This window comes from Patagioenas fasciata, chromosome 1, assembly GCF_037038585.1.
Source record: "Patagioenas fasciata isolate bPatFas1 chromosome 1, bPatFas1.hap1, whole genome shotgun sequence".
NCBI classification, from domain to species: domain Eukaryota; kingdom Metazoa; phylum Chordata; class Aves; order Columbiformes; family Columbidae; genus Patagioenas; species Patagioenas fasciata.
In genome coordinates, this window is record NC_092520.1 from 96,653,505 (window position 1) to 96,671,921 (window position 18,417).

An 18,417-nucleotide genomic window follows, 5' to 3' on the forward strand; every position below is an offset into this window, starting at 1 on the left:
CAACCTGTCCAACACCACAGTCACATGATTTGCCAAAACCAAACTTTTGAAGCACCATGTCTGACCTATTAATTTCCTAATTTCTTTCCTCCTGGTTTCAAAGTTGACCTCTAACACAGCCTTTGGGCTCTGTCAGGACAATGGGCCTTGTGTCTTGGACTACCCAGTCAGACTTTAATCTCCTTTTTGGACCTTTTCCTGACATTTACTGTAACATTTCTTAACTTCTAGCTACTTCCCAATGCTTGAACACAAGCAGAGCAGTGCCAGGGAGGGGGAAACAAGCAGTGGGATAGTGGGACCAGCTCCACACCCTCTCCAAATGAGACACCTGCAGAGCGGGCAGGGCTGGCCACAGCCCTGTGGTGTTCTGCCTTGTCCCTTTTCCATGGGAAAACACCAGGGAATTATTCCTGTTCATTTCCAGAGAGAGGATTCAATGCATCTTTTTTGATCTTTGACAGAATTGTGTCTTCATGCCTTTGATTATGATACACGAGTTTGTTTTGTACCTCTTTCCTTGAAGAAGTTCAAAGTGAGAATTTTTAACTTCTACAGTTGTGTTTTGAAGCTAATTTATTTGTTGAGAAGTATTTTGAACCCTGTGGGAGGGATTTTGGTCTAAAAGGGAAAAAATAACTGAGATAATTTTCTTGCTGTTTATCTTATTTCTTGCTTTATGGACTTTATTTATGTTCATCCCTATTTAATATATTTATGGTGCCTCTCATTGAAAGTTACAATTCATAAACCAGGCATTTTTTTTATCCTTCTATTCACAAGATACCAAGTTGCAGGCAGAAAAGGACAGTGCTCCAGCACTTAGCAGTTCATGTGACAGCTTTTACCTCCATCACTGGGAGAAAATGTCACTTAAAAAATCCAGTTTTCTCCTTACATGCAACCTCAACAGTGCTCCCAAAGGCTCACAGTGATGCCTGGTCCAACAAAGTCATTAGCAATTTTTCCATCAGCTTTCTTCTCACAGTGCGGGGGTGAGTTTGGCTGAAATGTTGCTTGTTGTTGAGAGAAAAATGGTCATCCTGAGCAGGGGACGGTGCTGCTTTCAGACCTCCATGGGGTTCTCTGTAGATTATCGACCCATCGCGTGAGTCAGGTGAAACTGTTGATAACATTTGTCCCTCCTGCCTCTTACTGGACATTAATTAAGTCCTTATCTGCGGGCTGTCACCTCTTGGGCCTGATCCCAACTGCATGCACAAAGGCAAATCTACCACTGAGCTTTTGCTGCGGAAATAGCATATGATTGGCATCTTAAAACAAACAGGCCAAAAGAAATAAGCTTCTTGTTTTCTGCCAGCGGATAACTTTAAGATCTTCAATATATTTATATAGCAAAGCCTTGAAAATTATCTGGGGTTTCCCTGTAAATGTGTTTCCTTTCCTGAGGCTGGTACCTATCTAGACTTTTTGGTAACTCAGCATAGAGTGCCCAGGCTTTGTCCATGGTCAGAAGGGGCTTGGAGGGCTCCTTCTTCCTCTCCAGCCTCCGGCTCCTCCCTCACCATCCTCCTTCCATCCCAGGGGACTTTTAGCTGAACTGTGGTGCATTTGCTTCCTTCCCAGCAAGCACATGGAGAAATCACCATGGCTGGTACAGACCTTCTGTCAGTAACAGGCTCCAGCTGTGTATTCTGATACTGCAGAGCTTTTAAAGGATGTGAGTAATGTTGTTGTTTTTTTTTTTTTTTTTTCCTTTTCCCTTAAAAACAAAGAACTGGCAACCAACTGTACAACTTAGTTTTTCATCTTAAAGGAAGCCTTTTGTCCTAAAGGGAATTTCCTTCTGAGGTAACTGTCAGTATGAGTGCTGACCTGAGAAATCTATCATTGCATCAACACCACTGCATGTGAGCCCACAAAATAAGCCCCAAGTTTTGAGTGTTCCCTAAAATAAATCATCATAAAAGAGAAAAAAAAATGAGACAAAGAAGGGGAGAGTCTTCAGCAATTTTGCTCCTCCCAGCTGTGCAAGGGACACTTCGCAGGGGGAGACACTCAGGTGCAGGGATAGTCTGACAACACCACTTAGATGGACCTCACTACATGCCACCCATTTGCTGCAATACTGTTTTTTATGAAAGTGTTTAATACTGGTTTTTATGAGAGTGTTTCTAAAAACCACAGCAATGAGCAATACTCTCCTCCCTTATTGTTAGGCTTACTGTTTGCCTTGCTCTGATAGCCCCTGGTGCCCTGCTGTATCTCCCTCAACCCCTTTTAGAGGTACACAGGAGGTGGTGTGGGGAACAGGCAGTACACATGCCTGCTCTCCCCCACAGTGTGGCCTGTAGGACCATAACATTTAAAGGGTCTATTTTTCAGTGTGTACTTCCCGTGGGGCCCATAGGCCCACTTTGTGGGGCTGCTCTACCATGAGGAGTTATATGGGCGGTTTGTGTATGGCACCCACACAAACCACCTCTGTGTGTGTACACGCCAGGTACCCACACAGTGGGCAACTGCTGCATCTGTGGGCAGGGTCTGGGCTCCCCACAGGGGGATGTTCATCTCAGAGTGCATCTCTGAATGAGATGCTGTGGTTGGAATTAGGTCCTCAGCAAACCTTTTTGTTTTCAATAGGCAGATTCCCACGTGTCGCTTGTCCTTACAAGGTGTGGTACAGTGATGAACTTCCTTGCTGCTCCTGATAAAACCTAAAGAAAATTAAGTACAGATAAATAAACTAGGGAGCTGGATTTGGAGCTGCAGCATACAGCGGGGATCCTGGTCTAATGGCAGATACCATTCCAGTCCTCCCCAATCCCTGACACAAACTAGAGTTACCTGGAGGTTGAAAAACTTGTAATAGAATCTTTAAGGGATGTTGCAGCCGATTCCTGTTGTTCCTTGCTGTTCTGAGCTTGAACTCATTTATTTCAGTGTCAAACACATGTGGGAACAGGAATTTTAAGAGGCCAGCAAAGTTGTTGGCATTGTGCAGGAGTGTGCATTTGAACTCAAGCAAAATTACCAGGGAGAGGTTCCCAGTAAGATTCACAGCTCAATGCCAGTAATAAGCATCATGGTCTCAGATTTCTATTGGGCTTCCCTAACAGAGGTTGTTCTCTAGCCCACATAGGAAATCCCTGTGTTTTTGAAGCTTGAAGGTCAATATTTTGAGTGTGTGTGGGAGGCATCTAACCATGTTATTTTTAGATATAGGTCTGTTGTAAAACATGCACAAAAATTTTGTCTCCCACAAAGCAGGCAGGAGCTGTGCTGCAGCTTGGATGTGTCCACGCAGAGCGGTACAACCTGTGGTGCTTGCTTGGGTCACCCTTGTTGGGCACAGATTGGGGCTGGTTTTCACTTTTCCTGTCAGGGTAGCCCCCAATTCAGAACCAACCAACCAAGTGATGCTTCACAGGAAAGCTTAAAAATACCACATCTAGGAAAACACAGCCAGACCTAAATAAAGCACATGAGACCCTAAAGGCTGCAACTGCACATGTTGTTAAATATAGACTGAAGTATCAGACAGGTGAGATTTTTAGGAAAAGTTAAAGACTCATTTATATCTGTAAGGCCCTGGAGTCCAGCCAGAGGTTTTGCAATGCTCCAGTCACATGGTTGCTGCTTGGCTTACTTTTGCATGCCACACTAGAGAAAAAGATGTTGCATAAAAACATCAGCCATCAGAAGAGGGGCAGATATGTGTCACTAGGGAGAACAGGGGAAGAAATGAGTTAGGAGAAATTGGATATAGAAAGGAATCCTGTGACCCTTACACACCCCTAAGCTCAGATGTAGGTTACTGCAGCAGCCAGTGTCCCACCACACTTCTTGTCTCCACAAGCTGCTAAACTCACCCTCAGTGGAACCAAAATTTTAACAGGTCTGGAGAAGAAACCACAGGAAGAGAGAGAAGCATTGCCCTGTAAATGAAAAGAAAAAAAAAAAAAAAAAAGGAAGAAAAAAATAGTAGAGATATGAGGTACTATATGGTCTCTGATAACCTGTTGTGTAAGGTGTTGATCCGTGCTTGGGAGCAGTGAGCCAACCCTGGCATTTCTGATGTAAATGAGAGAATTAGCCTCCCACATATTTTAACCAGGTTAGTTAGCACAAAAAAGCCCTCAAATCATGATGCCATCTGTCTATCTACCAAATACCATTGTGGATTCAAAAACTGAACAGAGAAAACTGCATCTTAGTTCTGGGAATGGACAGTTCAAAGTAACCATTGAGATTCACAACTTTGATAAACAAACTTTGATAAACATACCTACCTAAAATATACTAAAGCAGGTGTCAAAACTGACTTTAACCTGGTGTGTACAGTCTCCTTCATGGGATTTTTGTAAAAGAACATGTCATTTCTACAAACCAGAGGCAGTGCTGGAGGAGAGCTTTTGTCACATTTCTGTGGCCAACATTCTTGCACAAGGTAAAATGAAAAAAATAATTATCTGAAGTTAATCAAACATATAACTCAGAGCTGAGTCAATTCTAAAAGCCTGAATTTCAACATCCAATACATTGCAAAAGGTTTTGATTGCAACTGCAAATCTCGGTGCCAATTTAGAAACACAGGTCCAAGCCTATTTTCTTCATGCTTCTGGGTTCTCCAAGCAGCCCATGATATCTGCATTGCCAGAATTAGGTCCTTTTTTTTTTGTGTGAGCACCAAAGCAACACCGGAAAATGCTTATTGTCCTGAGACGAGGTGGCAACCAACCTGTGAAGAAGAGAACACATTGGTTTTAAGTGGCAAGGCAGGGAAATATGTGTTTCATTTATTTTCTAGACCCCATCAGTTTTACAGTGACCTAGAGAGGGGGAGAAACCCTTGAACTGGGCCTGAGAAATGCAGAAAATCTTGTTCAAGATGTGGCCATTGAAAAGCCTCTTTATGATAGCAGTTGTGACGCGTTCCAGCTTAACATGCCCCAAGCCATCAAAATGCTCAAATCCTGATCTAAATCCTGACTTTCTAAAAAGGGAAACATATAAACCAAGGAGACTTATTAAATGGAACTTACAGGAAGAGTAAAATGGGTGAAATGTTTGCAAACAGCAGGGTGCTATTTAAAGACACAATATGAAAGACTCGGAGTAAATATTTACCATCAAACAAAAAATATGAAAAGGGTATCCTCCGGCATGCATAGAGACTCAGAATAACTAAATGGCAAAGTAAGGGAAGCTACTAGAAGAAAAAAGACTTATTTCAAAGCCAAATACATAAAACAAAACCAAAACCAAAACCAAACAAAAACCTGACCACAGGAAAAGTAAAATCATAAAGAGGTAAACAAATAACTTCTTTTAAAATAGGAGATGAAGGTCAGCAGTCGCAAGGAAAGGAGAGGATTTTTGTTGTTCATGATCCTCATAAATGATCAGGAAATCTTGGTGAATAATGAGGTGATGAATACACTGATGATTCAGAATTATTTTTCATATTTTTCAAAAGTGCAGGTAACCGAACAGTCGCAGAATTATCTTACAAAACTAACTATGTGATAAATGGCAAATGAAAGGCAGAGTGGGTTACGTGCAAAGCATACGGAGAAAGATTAACCCAACTATATATAAAAAAAGATAGGCTACAAATTAGCTATTGTCACTTTGCATCACTGTGGATATGCCATTTGAATATTCAAAGTGTCAAAAAGGCAAATTGAGTTTCCATAGTTATTAGGAAAGGGACTGAGTACAAAGCAGCAAACATAATTTTGATACTGCTGCAATCCCTGCTGCTCTCATGGCTGTATCACTTTGTGATGTTCTGGTTGCCCCAAGTTAAAAAGGAGGAAGTATCATTAAAAGAGATGCTTAGAAAAGCCCTCTGGTTCATGAGAGCAATGAGCTATGAAAAAGGTTTTTTGAAGAGTGCAAGAATCTTAGAAACTAAGTTGTCACAGGACAGACAAAGAAGTTTTCTCCTGGATAAATAACAGGGTAACAAGCAGAGGGTGGGAGCCAGTGGGTGGTTTTCCCTGGAGGGAGGGGTCACAAAGAGGCTCCTGCAGAGAGTTATGCTGGGACCTTTGCAGCTCAACAAACTCACAAACATCTGGAGGAGGAGGCAAGAGGGTAACATTTGTTGACAACACAATATTTCTGTGGTAGTTAAGATATGGGCCAATTGCTCAGATGGATTGTATGAAACTGAATGACTTCAGAATAAGATGACAGGTGATGCTCAACATCTGTAAATATGAAGCAATGCATTCCTGGGAAAGGAGCAATTCTACCTTTTCAGATAAAATGATAGGCCCTGAGCTGATCATGATCACTCAGGTGCATGTGAGTGCGTTGTAAGTATGACACGAGCATATGGAGGATAACAGACAGTTTTATGAAAACACCAGCTCAGTGCTTAGCAACCATGGGAAAAGTAAATTGCAGGTTAACAATTATTAGGCAAGGGATAGAGAATCACACAAATTCACACTGTTGTACCATCTTACAAGCACACAGTACCTCCACTTTTTCATGCCATGTTCTCAACCTCCAGCCTGTAAAATGTCCTGTGACAAGGACAATGGTGTGAGATACCATGCACACCAGAAATGACCACATACGCTAAGTTTCTCCAGGCTCTGAGCTCCACACAGGTCACAGGAGGCATTGTCTCATCTGATATAAAAGTCTGAGTGGTGGGTCAGCAGCAAGTGAAGGAAGAAGGTTCTTCATTGAGTAAGTGGGCATCATGTAGTTCAGCTGTGGAGCTCCCTTCTGCAGGATGTTGAGGATGCTAAAACTTCACACAGGTCTGACAAATGATTGGATGAAGTAGTTGAAGAAAAATTATTTGGGGCTATTAAATGCCTAAACTATTCATTTGTCTCAGGAAATATCTAATCTGTGAATCACTGGAGGTTGGAAGACTATTCTGTGAAAGTATCACTGCCCGTGGTTGGCTGGACTTTAACTAATGTTATTCATCATTTCTCAGAATAGAACAACCTGAAGAAATTTAATAAAATGATGACGCAGGAGTTGTAAATGAGAAGAATACAGTGTATGGCTGTATTCTCTCTACTCCTTCTTAAAGTTTTCCTGTAAGCACCTGTAACCAGCCATGCAAATCATGGGGAACTGGACTAGGGATGGATTTAGATTAGTCTGGCTCATCCTATAATTTTATCATTGCATGTTTTGATTTTCATCATCTTTAGGACCATCTTTTCAAACTCTCCTGGAACGATGAGTTTAATCATCTGGCGAAAGTTTCAAGCTCAAAACCAAGATAATTTAATTTAGTTTTAATACCGAATCTGGCAAAAATGTCCCAGTTTGGAGAATGGAAAATTCTGTGATGAAGGGGAGGGGTTTCACAGATGCTTCTGAAATTCGCCAAAACTCAAAGCAAACCCACCCCAATGGATTGCTTGTAATTACCAGAGGACAGGTTATTTCAGAAAAGTTTTGCCGTCATTGTTTCAAAAGCGAGTAGCAAAAAGATGCTGCCTAAACTGCTGTCTCCAAATAATGGCACGAACTGGAGAAGGCTCAGAGGGAGGTACACTGTGGCTGGGTCTGTAAAAATATTAGAGGGCAGAAAGTGACCTAGGCCGGCTTAGCTCAGCTGCTAGCAAAAATTACCTACAGTGGTGCCAGAGTGGAGTCAAGATTCCACTCAACTGCTTTTAGCAAGTTTCAATTATTTCTCTTTTCATTGATGACAGTGAGTGGAGAAAATACTGGCCAGCAAGTGTTTCTTCAGTACCAAGTAACTGCGGTTAAAAATAGAGGGAGAAATATTAAGTTCTAATATTAGCAAGAGTATATGAGGATTAATGGGGAAGCTGCCACAGGGGAAAACCGTCTATATAGTTAAATTCTTCAAATGAGTTTACTAAATAATTGAAGAAAAATGTAGAAAGAAGTAGGAATTTCAAAAGAAAAAAGAGGTTAGCTATAAAATTCCTTCAAAACATTCTTTTAAAGGATTTTAAATAAAGTGACTATATGAAGTGCACTGTAAAGTTTGAGTAAGAATCTGAAAAGGAAAAAATACTTTCCTCCTCTCAAAACTATAAGATCTTAACAATAACTTTTTTTCTTCTTTTTTTTTTCTGTATTTTTCATAATGCATTAGTGCAGGTGAGAGCATTGCAGAAGCCACAAAGGTATTTAGCTCAGGCCTAGACAAGTGCGTTGCTGTCTCCAGCTGGGGTGAAGGATGCCATGCAGGTAAAATAGCACCTGAGGCTGCCCTTGCTGCATCTTTCCTCATTTAACCTGACAAAGATGATGCACCAGACCGAGCTATAGATGAGCTACAAGAACTACAGCAAATGTACCCAGCAGGATGAAAATATTGCTCATTAGAGTTGTCTGGGTTATTTTTTCAACATAAAGTTTCTTCAGGATGAGTAGGTTGAAATAGATGCCTGTGAGGATTGCTTTGGCAAAACACTGCTGTGACAGTTTTTCCCAATCTGAAGGTGTCTGGGGATGGCACAGACAGCAAGTGAGAAAGCTCTCTGCGAGCTCAACATAAAGTCATTTGCCACAGTTCCTGGAGGGAAAAAATCCATCAGGCTTTAAAAACAAACAAACAAACAGAAAAACAAAAATCACAGTTGGTTCATGAATTCAGTAACTCTGGAATAACCAGCAGCTGGGAGTATACTAGAAGCAAATGGCTGCTGTGTTGTTGTGACCGTGGAGACCGGTGTCCAGGGCCGAAGGAAGCACAGCTTTGCTCTTTTGAACTTGTTGAGGGGGTGGCACCAGCTCAGTCTTTTCCCCTTGCATATAACACCCTCCCTCAGATCTGTGAGGCAAAGTGAGAGCTAAAGCCAGAAAAACCCTTAATAGTGGGAACATATGGCCTTTTGTTTGCAAATAGGAAAGCAATCAAATTTTTATGATAAAATATGTTGCTCACATTTTCTGTATATGTCACACAGACATTGTAGTAGCCCAAGAGGACTCTCACGTTGGATCACTGGATTAAATCTCTCATTTGTAGCACAACAAAGTAAATTGTCAAACATATTTCTGCCCACAGTAGCAAAACAGAAATGGTTTCATGCCCATAAATACAGGGAGGAAATGTTAATATTGCATTAAATCAAGCAGCTTCCCTCTCTGTCATATTTTGCTTTTCAGAAGTGAGATCTGAGTTCTCAATGTCTCTCTGCTAATGGAAAAACTCTGAAAACTAATTAAAAAGTCTTTATTCAATGGGCTGTGGAGAATTTATAGTGGTGAAACTGTCTGTGTCGGACAAATACGTTATTGATAGTCCAGTGGGAGCGAATGCTGAAGAGCCTACAAAGAAGAGAGAGAGAAAAAGGAACTGGGTAGTACACTGCGGGTCGTTTCAGACAGCTGGGTGCTGGTGTGTGGGGAGGCTGAGGAAGGGAGAGGGCTGGGGATGTGCTGGTGTCAGCACTAACAAATGCTGCTCCAGGAGAGGTTTCGACGAGAGAATCGGAGATGTCCTGTGGGCTTTTACCTTTTCTCAAGGAAGGGGCTGCATCTGTGATTTTGGTTGACCAAAAGGGCAGCAAACCATTGCACAAGGCATGAGTGTCTGGTAACGTTAAAGAAATCTTCTTGACCCTAGGTTTCCCGTAGCATAGTCTCAGACATCTGTGCTTACAGAATTGATTTAATAAAAACTAAAAAATTAATTGAAAATTATAGCAAATAAATAGTCCAGGCCAGGTCTCAAGGGGAGTGACTGTGAGAAAAAAGAGGCTTGGGCTTTTAAATTGCCTCAATCTATGCACCTCCTCTTCACATGTCCTTCGTGCACTGTCCACATGCCTTTCAGTCCAATGGTAATTCAGGGCTCGGGCTTCTTTGGTTTCTTATTTGATTCACTTTTCTCCATCTTCCAGGCAGCCTTTTACTGTTCTTATCTTGATGGCTTGCAGCCTCTGATGACAGTATTGTCTCTTTGTCTCCTGGTACCAGTCTTCATGGTTCCCCCACCACCATCACCAAGCAACCAGGTTAAGATAAGTTCACAGCTTGTGGCTTGGAATCCCAGGGGGCTAGGCCACTCACACTAAGTTTGGCTATTCTTGCTAGAATAGGTTATTCAAACAAAAGAATACAGCTAAAACAATAGAATACAATTTCAAAGTTAGTTTGATTTAACTTATTCTGCAACAAGTAACATCACAGATCTCTCCTGAAGGGTGAAGGCAAATACTGAAGCAGAGCACCAGACCATCCTGGACACTCTGTTACCTGCAGTGACACTTGGCCACCCTGGCAGTCACCAGCAGGTAGCGGTTTCCTGAGAGTACACACCAGAGCCTGGCTCAGCTCCAGCTCTGTCAAAGGCTTTTGGGGAGTTCAGGAGCTGCTGCTTCCCTGAGACTACCCCACATGGTAGGGGACTCTGGGAGTGACCTGCACCCTGGGCTGAAGGAGGACAAGGCTGCTGGGATGGGCTATGCACACAGCCCTGGCCGTCCCCTGAAATTTTTCCTCTTGGTCCCCAGGAGCTGTGGTATCTGCATTATAGCCCTTAGTGGCACTTTGTTCATAGATAAAGGCATATTAACCACAACTAGGATAGACAAGGAGTGCTGGTTAGATTCAGTGACCTGTTGTAACAGCCATCAAGGCTTCTGGATGGCCTTCTTCAGCAACATCCTCTGCACAACCACATGTGTGCAGAGGGCAGGTTTTGCCATTGATGAACTTCATGGAAACCTGGTGGACTTCAGGCTGGGTCCAAGGCATTTCTCATTTCATCAGCCAGAGATTGAAGACAGCTTTTTTCTCAAAGTGAAACCAGTTTTCCCAAAGCAGGAACAGGCTCTTGCCCAGCCATTACAGGCATGATCACGCCAGGCAGGCAATGGAAAGCAGGCCAGCCCTCTCACCAGTCCTGCCCCACTGAAAACACTTTCTTGGTGGCAAATGTCCCCCTCACACCCTTAGAGACCTGCTCTGTCACATCCTGAGCTGGTTACTGGTGCACAGCATGAGCACACAGCACTTTGCAATGGCAGAACTCATTGCTGACAGCAAGGTTGAGTTACATATAAGCTGAGCGATGAGTTTCTGGTTGTTGGAACCCACTGTTACTGTGTTCTACAAAAGTTGTTTCTGTGTTTTAGTCTTGGGCTGGCTGGACTTTGTTTGGAAAGGTTCAAAACCTCTTACTTCATCTCCCTGATAACAAAGGAGAGCTTTAGAAATGTGGAGAACATGAGGCCCCTATAAGAAAGGGCCTGATTTCTGAACAAGCCAGGTGGCCTTACCTTCCTGCCAAATGCCCTTCTTATTAGGCAATAGGATCAACCACTTTCACCTAATGCACATTCAATTGTTTGAGTTAAGGAGGCTCACCTGTAAGGGGAAAAACTGAGAGGGGAACTATGTGAGTCAGAATGAACAGTCAGAATGAAGCCTCAAAAGTTGGGAACCCCATCCAGGTGCCCTCACCTGAAGGGGTTTGCATTTTTGCCCTCATTCTCTACTCTAGCCTGGACTGGAGGTAAATTCCTGGCTCAGTCCCTTTGCCCCTCTAAACTACTTTTACTTAGTGAAATTACATTAGTAGTAAGAAATAGTTTGGCTAATAATTTAATTCAAATTATTTGTTGCCACCTATACAGTCCCTGATGTTTGTGTTGGGATCTATTCAGAACAACTATTATGTAGTAAGTGCCTTGTTTGCCATTCCTAAGTGTAGCTTTATACAAACTTTGATTAGATCATTCTCTGCCCAGTTATGGGAGCCAATGCTCTGGTCATAAATTTTCAGTGAGAGGTTTTCTTCCCGTGCTGTAACTGAACTTGCCTGCTGTAATTGTGTGATGTAACAAAATGATTGCTACTTTAAGGGCTAATTTGGTGGGGGTTTAGTTGTTACATCAATCTCAGAGATTTTCTGTGTTCAAACCAAATGATCCCTATTGTTGGTCCTTGGGAAATGAAGACCTGGAGATGGTGTGAAGCAGTGACCCTGGTGAGATACCTTCAGCTTAAATGTTCCTGAAAATAGTAGATTCCCAGCAGACTTCAAGTGGAAGATGCCATCAGGACAGATGGGAGGTCCTGCAGAGGGAAAGCTTGACAATGATGCTTTCTCCTTTTCTGAAAGAGCCTTCCTGGCCCCAAAGGCAGCAGGGAATGCGAGCTTCACTGACTTTAGATGGCTTCAGGATCAGTGCTTCAGCTCAGCACAAACATTTGGTTCCCATTCACATCAAATGGATCATCCTGATGCCAACATGACTTTCTGCTACTGGTTTGTCATCACTCATTTCATCATTTAACAGCAAAAAAGAAAACAAGTTTACATGTGTTCTTGAAGAGGTAATTTCTCTGCTATGGTCATATCAAAATGGATGGATGAGGACAGGATGAGGACAAAAGACTTTATGTGCTCCATCTGTCATCTTTCTCTTCCTCTATGATATAGAAATGTGAGTCATCTATCTGTAGGACTGACAGGGAAAAAATAAATCCTTAAATACTCTTTGCTTCTTTGTCTTTATTTTCTCTCTTTCTTTTCTTGGTTAACTCAAAGTGGCTCTGGGCATATAGACCTCAATAAAGCAGACGTGCTTTAAATCCTGTGCTTTGTTACAGCAATATTTGGCCATCCCTGTCTTGAACTCATTGCTCTCCCATGACACAATGGGAAAGAGGAGGAGAGAAATAGTTTTCTCTTAGTATTCTTTTATCTTTTTAGACTTCTTTTTTTTTTTTTTTTTTTTTTTAATGTCTACATGCTTTAATGGATACTTGCTTTAACAACTTCATTTTCCTGGTTGCACTACAGGTCACCTTTCAGAGTACATGTCACCTGAAGCTCAGTGTGGACCAGTGATTGTTTTATAGGGCTTGATGTGACTACACCTTACAACTGCGGGGAAAAAAACATCACAGCAGAAGGCTTATGTTAGCATTGCTGCCTTTTCCCTGCTTGGGCTGGTGGCTTTTAATCTGATGCATCCTAGACTAGTATCCAGAGAAACATGACAACAGACTCAGGCTTAGAGGGTCAGTCACCTTTTCACCTGACTTCACAAACCAGAAGGCGACATGGGTATGCCAAGCCTCTCCATTCATGCTGGGTCAATGCCCATTCCTGAAGAGACAAGGTTGCACATACTGGATCAGCCCTCTGTCCTGAGATTTAGATATCACCCTCTTCCCCGAGGTCTTCCCTAGTCCAGTTTGTTTGGAGGACATAGGCAACAAGCTCCCTCTGCAAGAAAGGTAGAAGAGGAAAGTAGATTTCAGCAGATCCTTTGCCTCACCCCCTTTCCATTTAGTTAAACTTAGAAGATGTCTTTCCTTCCTGGTCCTCCATAACAAGCCTCCTGGCCCTAAAGTTAGCAGAAGTGTTTTTGAGGTCTTGCGCAAGCTGTAGGGTAGGGTGAATTGTCATAGAATCATTTAGGTTGGAAAAGACCTTTAAGATCAAGTCCAAACATTTTTCAGAGTTGGAGTCATGGCAGCAGACCCCCTCTGAGATGCAAGACCCTTGCAGGAGATGGGGAGAGATGAGGTCACAGTGTTTGCAATTGGCAGATTTAACCCTGCACACAAAACACAGCTCTGCTGGCCCTGCCTTTGTCTGCACCAACACCTTGCAAGAGAGCACAGCCAGGGCCTCAGGCTCCTGATGCTTGAGGCTGATCATTTGCTTCTTGTGCTGTCTAAGACTTGTTTCCCCACTTCCCATGAAAAGACAAATGTCCACAGGTAAAGCAGCAGAAGTTCAGATTTAACCGAGCCACAGGACAGAAGCTGCAGCAGCCATGGCTGGACCCTCCCTGCCTGCCCCCTGCCTGCCCCTTGCCTGTCCCTGTCTGTCCCTGCCTGTCCCTGCCTTCCCACAGCCCTGAACCCAGGCCCTTCCCTGCCCAGGAGAGCTGCTGCAGCTCCCCAGAGCTGCTCCTGCCCTGCCAGCCCACAGGGTTGAGTAGGAGTCAGAGGTCTCTATTTTTTCTTTCTAAATTGAGCACATTTGAACTTAGGAAGCGTGGATCACCCAAAGAGCTGTTTCCTGCTTTGTGAATGAGCTTTGCACTCCCTCTTCTGGCACACGGACCAGGTGTGCAGGAGGAGGAAGAGGAGGGACAGTGGTGGTTGTCCCTTGCAGAAGGGCTGCTAGCTCCTTGTAGGTGCTGGCAATGCCGACCCTGCCTGCTCAGCTCTCCTCAGCCGCCCCCACCCACCCATAGGGGCCTCAGCTCGTCTCTGCAAAGGAAAACACTTGCCGTTCTTTTGACAGGAGCCTCCTGCCCCAGCTGCCTAGGTGCAGATCCCGGTGGGAGGGTCTCCTTAAGCACAAGCCCTACTCTGTGGGCTATGTTGGGGAAAATACCTTGATGGTGCTTGTTTGTGGATTTGGTCATGCCAGGACTCGATTTGGTTGTCTGTACCTCTAGTGCCAGCCGCACTACCCTGTGGTGTCTATGACACTCCTGCATGCTGGTCAGTGTCACATAGGACCTGGGGGGGTTTGCTATAGGATCACCCAACACCCAGATATGAGTGTCGAATCACAGAATGATTGGGGTTGGAAGGGATGTCTGGAGGTCATCTACTCCAACCCACCTGCTAAACCAAGTTCACCTAGGACAGCTTGCACAGGAATGTGTTCAGGCAGATTTTGAATGTCTCCAGAGAAAGAGACTCCACAACCTCCCTGGGCAGCCTGTTCCAGTGCTCCAGCACCCTCAAGGTAGAGAAGTTTCTTCTCATGTTTAGACGGAACCTCCTGTGCTTCAGTCTGTGCCCATTGCTCCTCATCCTTGCATTGGGCACCACTGAAAAGAGTCTGGTCCCATCCTCTTGGCTCCCACCCTTAAGATATTTATAAGCATAAATAAGATCCCCTCTCAGCCTTCTCCAGGCTGAACAGACTCAGCCTCTCTTCCCTGTCATGTTCCCTGTGCACAGGTAACACAACACTGTTTGTTTAAGCAGGTCCTGTAATCCACGCAGTAGGGGTCCCAAAGGGTCACTCTCCTGTTTCCCCCCTCCCCTCCCTCCACCACCAGCTGAGCACACCAGTTCTTGAGCCACCCCACAGCTCTCCAGCTTGCTGCAAGAGAAAGAAACTGATTGTTTCTAGTTAGTTCGTGTACTTAACGGCCTCAAGATAGGATTGTTTCTCTTTGGCTTGGTCCTGTGTGTGGATAACCCTGAGTTCCTCCCAGCACTTGTTCTTGCTACCCAGCTGTGCTTGCTCAGAGTAGGAGATCTCTGCTATAGGCACGCAGAGGCTTTTGATTCCCCGCTATTCCCAAGTACCTCCTCCCACGCCACAGACCTAGTAGATCAAGCACCAAGGTGGCACCACACCACAGCCTGTCTCCTTGGCAGGACATGAAAAGTTGCATGTCACCGGGCTCTGGCGTCAGCAGAGACAGGGTGGAGGAACAGCCTCTCCTTGGCCCCCCATTTACGCCAGGGCCATACCTGCTCTTGTTGCTGTGCACATTGGCAGGCAGCCAGGCACATACCGATATGCCATATACTGCTTTCCTTCAACCTGTGGTGTTGTGAAATTGACCAGAGAGCGACAGAGCTGCAGGTGAGCTGATGTTTAGCTGACCTTGGGATCCATTCTGCAAGGTCCAGCATGGATTTTAAAATGCAGATGCACCAGTGTTGAGCCCTCACCATAGCACAGGTCTGGGAGAAAGCCAGGGACAGAAAGGTCTACCATTAAAAACTGAGGAGAGCTGGTAATGCTTCTGGTAGATACTCACCACCTGGAGACAGGCCTGAAGCACCAAGGCACGTCTGGGATGGTGCGGTCAAAGCAGCACATCTGTTTGTAAGCACTGTGATGACTCTGTGATGCCTAGAAACCCGTAGTTTTCCCTTTCTTTTGGGTGCACATCACATTAGTTATAGCCTATCTAAGGAAATCATAAGGTAAACAATATATGTGTGTACATACATATGTGACAGAAATAGGCATACAAAGTCGTACATACATTTATATAAAAATATATAAATCCAGAGAGATATATGCATTTTTTTCCTAACTAATCAATGCAGCCACTTCAAGGTTGCATTTGATACTTGACTTGCCTTGTCAAATATCAAAAATAGCTGTGAACTCAGGTTGTATCGCCTTCTGCTATAAATAGGCCCAGCGCAGGTCAATCCTTTAAGCAAAGGGCTACTTAAAGAAGGAGGTTAGGGCCTTGACCTGCTATCAGAAGCAGAATATGCTAATCTTCACAGTTTCTCTCTCTTCACATTAGTCCCTAGCACTTCTCTGCATATGACCGTAGCGCTGCTGTGCAGACTGATGTGGCTCTAAAGTGACACTGGGCTGCTCTGCTTCCCTGCGGAAACAGCCTTGTTGACAGGGGTGGCAAGTTGTAAATATCAAGCATTAAAAACTGGTGAGGTGTAAACATGAAGCAGGGTATGACTGAGCTGTAACATGAGAGCGATGCCACCAAAACTGTGGGCGATGTGTCAAGGTGACACAGACAACAGTCTGTGTGAAAAGCGAAGGGGGCTCATGTGCACCCACAATGACAGGTTCGGTCAGTGGTGTGCCTGCCTTCAACCCTGTCCAAAGGGGCTTTTCCCCATCATCTGTCAGAATTGATCTGCTGCAGCTGCCTCACTGAGGACGCCCCAGGGACCAGAGGTTGAGCTGGAGCCACCCGTGCCATACGGAGGTCTGGATCCTAGCAGTTGGTTGCACCTTGTCTTGGGGCTAACATCCTAGCTCCTTTTTCTCAGATTTTGTAGGGTACTGCCCATACACTTTGTACTGCTGCCGCCTGAGAGACCCTCTGACTGATCCTGTGTCTCTTACATTCCTCTGCCAGGGGAGATGAAGGCACCTGCATGAAGAGTATTTCTGAGCACTGTACAGGAAAGATTATACAGGATAATGCCATAGAAACATTTAAATGAATCTTATTTATATTATTAAATCTAGATTAACTAAACATTTAGAAAATCTCCTTTACTTCTGAATGTTGTCTTATTTTGGAGTACATTTAACTTGGAGAATGGACATTGGTCAGACCCTTTGTAATGTAAACCTTTAGGGATGTTCCCAATGCCATTTTATTTTTCCTGATGTCACATACATAACAGAGTGAGGAGCATCCATACACAATCTGAAAGCAGCTACATAGCTTTACTCCATGAGTCTCTGCTGGCAGAATGGGGGTGCTCCATTTGAGCTGCTGAATACTTTAAATCCAAAATTAAATCTGCTTTTCACCAACTCAAGAAAGAAAATAAACCTGCAGTAATTCCTGATCAGCTTCATAAAAATATTAGTTTTGAGCTGCTCAAAAAACCTCGCTGCAGGGAAAGCAAACTTGACTGTGACTGCACTACCACAACCAAGAGAAAGATAAATCATTGGTGTCCTGATATTTCCCCTCCCTCCTTCTGACAGAAAGACACTGAGAGTATCTTAATTTGCTGTGTCCACCATGTTTTTTATGATCCCAGACCTAATTAGGTTATATCTCTGCACATAGCCTGACAACTATGAGGATAATCGCTTAATATTCAGCATTTTTTTATAATGAAGCAAGCCCCCTATGAAAGGTGTTACTTAGCAGCACTCCTAAATGGTGCAGGCTAACCGAGATATCTTGATTTTATATCCAGTACAACTGCTGGATGCTGATATGGAAACTCCTGGGCTTACTTCCTGGGGTGCTGCTGAGCCCCCCAGCCAGTGAGGTGGTGAGGAGCCAGAACAACATCTTCTTCACAGCTGTCCTCTACCTGCAGACTTTAGGTAGGAAGTGTGTCCAGAGAAAAAACAAACAAACAAAAACCCAACCACTTCTGAGGCTTTTATTTTATATCAATTGTGTTTGTTCAAATAGTCCCATTTACATTTGCTTGAGGAGTAGCTTTTTGGTTGGTTTATGCTTTTTGAGTCACTCTTTATTAACGTGTCGTTGGCACATTTAATGTTCCATAAATAGGTAGGTTGCTAATCTAGGGCAAAGGCTGACAAAGATACCCCATTCAGTGTCAGGTCTGTGTGGCGGAGAGGTTTGACCATGCAGTTGGTCCTTCACACCAGAGCTAGCCCAGCTCTCGTTTATCTGCAAGTGTGTGTTCTACCAGTTGCTAAATAGTTATCTTTAACATGATGAATCACCAAGTCAATGCTTTTATGTGTGTATACAGCAATATCTTTTATTTACTCCTTAAATTATGCACGTGGTGGGGAGCCTTCAAATAACGTTCCATTCAGGGACAAAGAGAACAGGGGCTGCAAGTGCTGGGAAAAAAAGCAAGGATGGGGTTTTCTTTTTTAGCGAGGCACATAGGCACAGAGTCAAATGCAAATGGGTTTGCAGAGGGGCTTGTTGTTACCCTTCCTTTCTTTTAACAATGTCTGGTAGATATGTGCTTCCAGGTATATGGCAGGGGGGCTTGCTGGGGGCCTGTTGTTTATATCCTTCCTGGATAGCATACACAGGTTATCTGTAGCAC

General features: G+C 43.8%; 1 protein-coding gene across 1 annotated transcript in view; it reads right to left on the minus strand.

The window, feature by feature from the left end:
* Nucleotides 1-12,810: 12,810 nt before the first annotated feature.
* TMPRSS3 (transmembrane serine protease 3) overlaps nt 12,811-18,417 on the minus strand; it is a 34,351-nt gene continuing 28,744 nt past the window's right edge. The window contains exons 14-15 of the mRNA XM_065845503.2: nt 13,073-13,168; nt 12,811-12,823 (exon numbers count right to left, since the gene is read on the minus strand). Coding sequence (XP_065701575.2) covers nt 12,811-12,823; nt 13,073-13,168 — 109 coding nt within the window. The remainder of the gene's footprint in view (nt 12,824-13,072; nt 13,169-18,417) is intronic.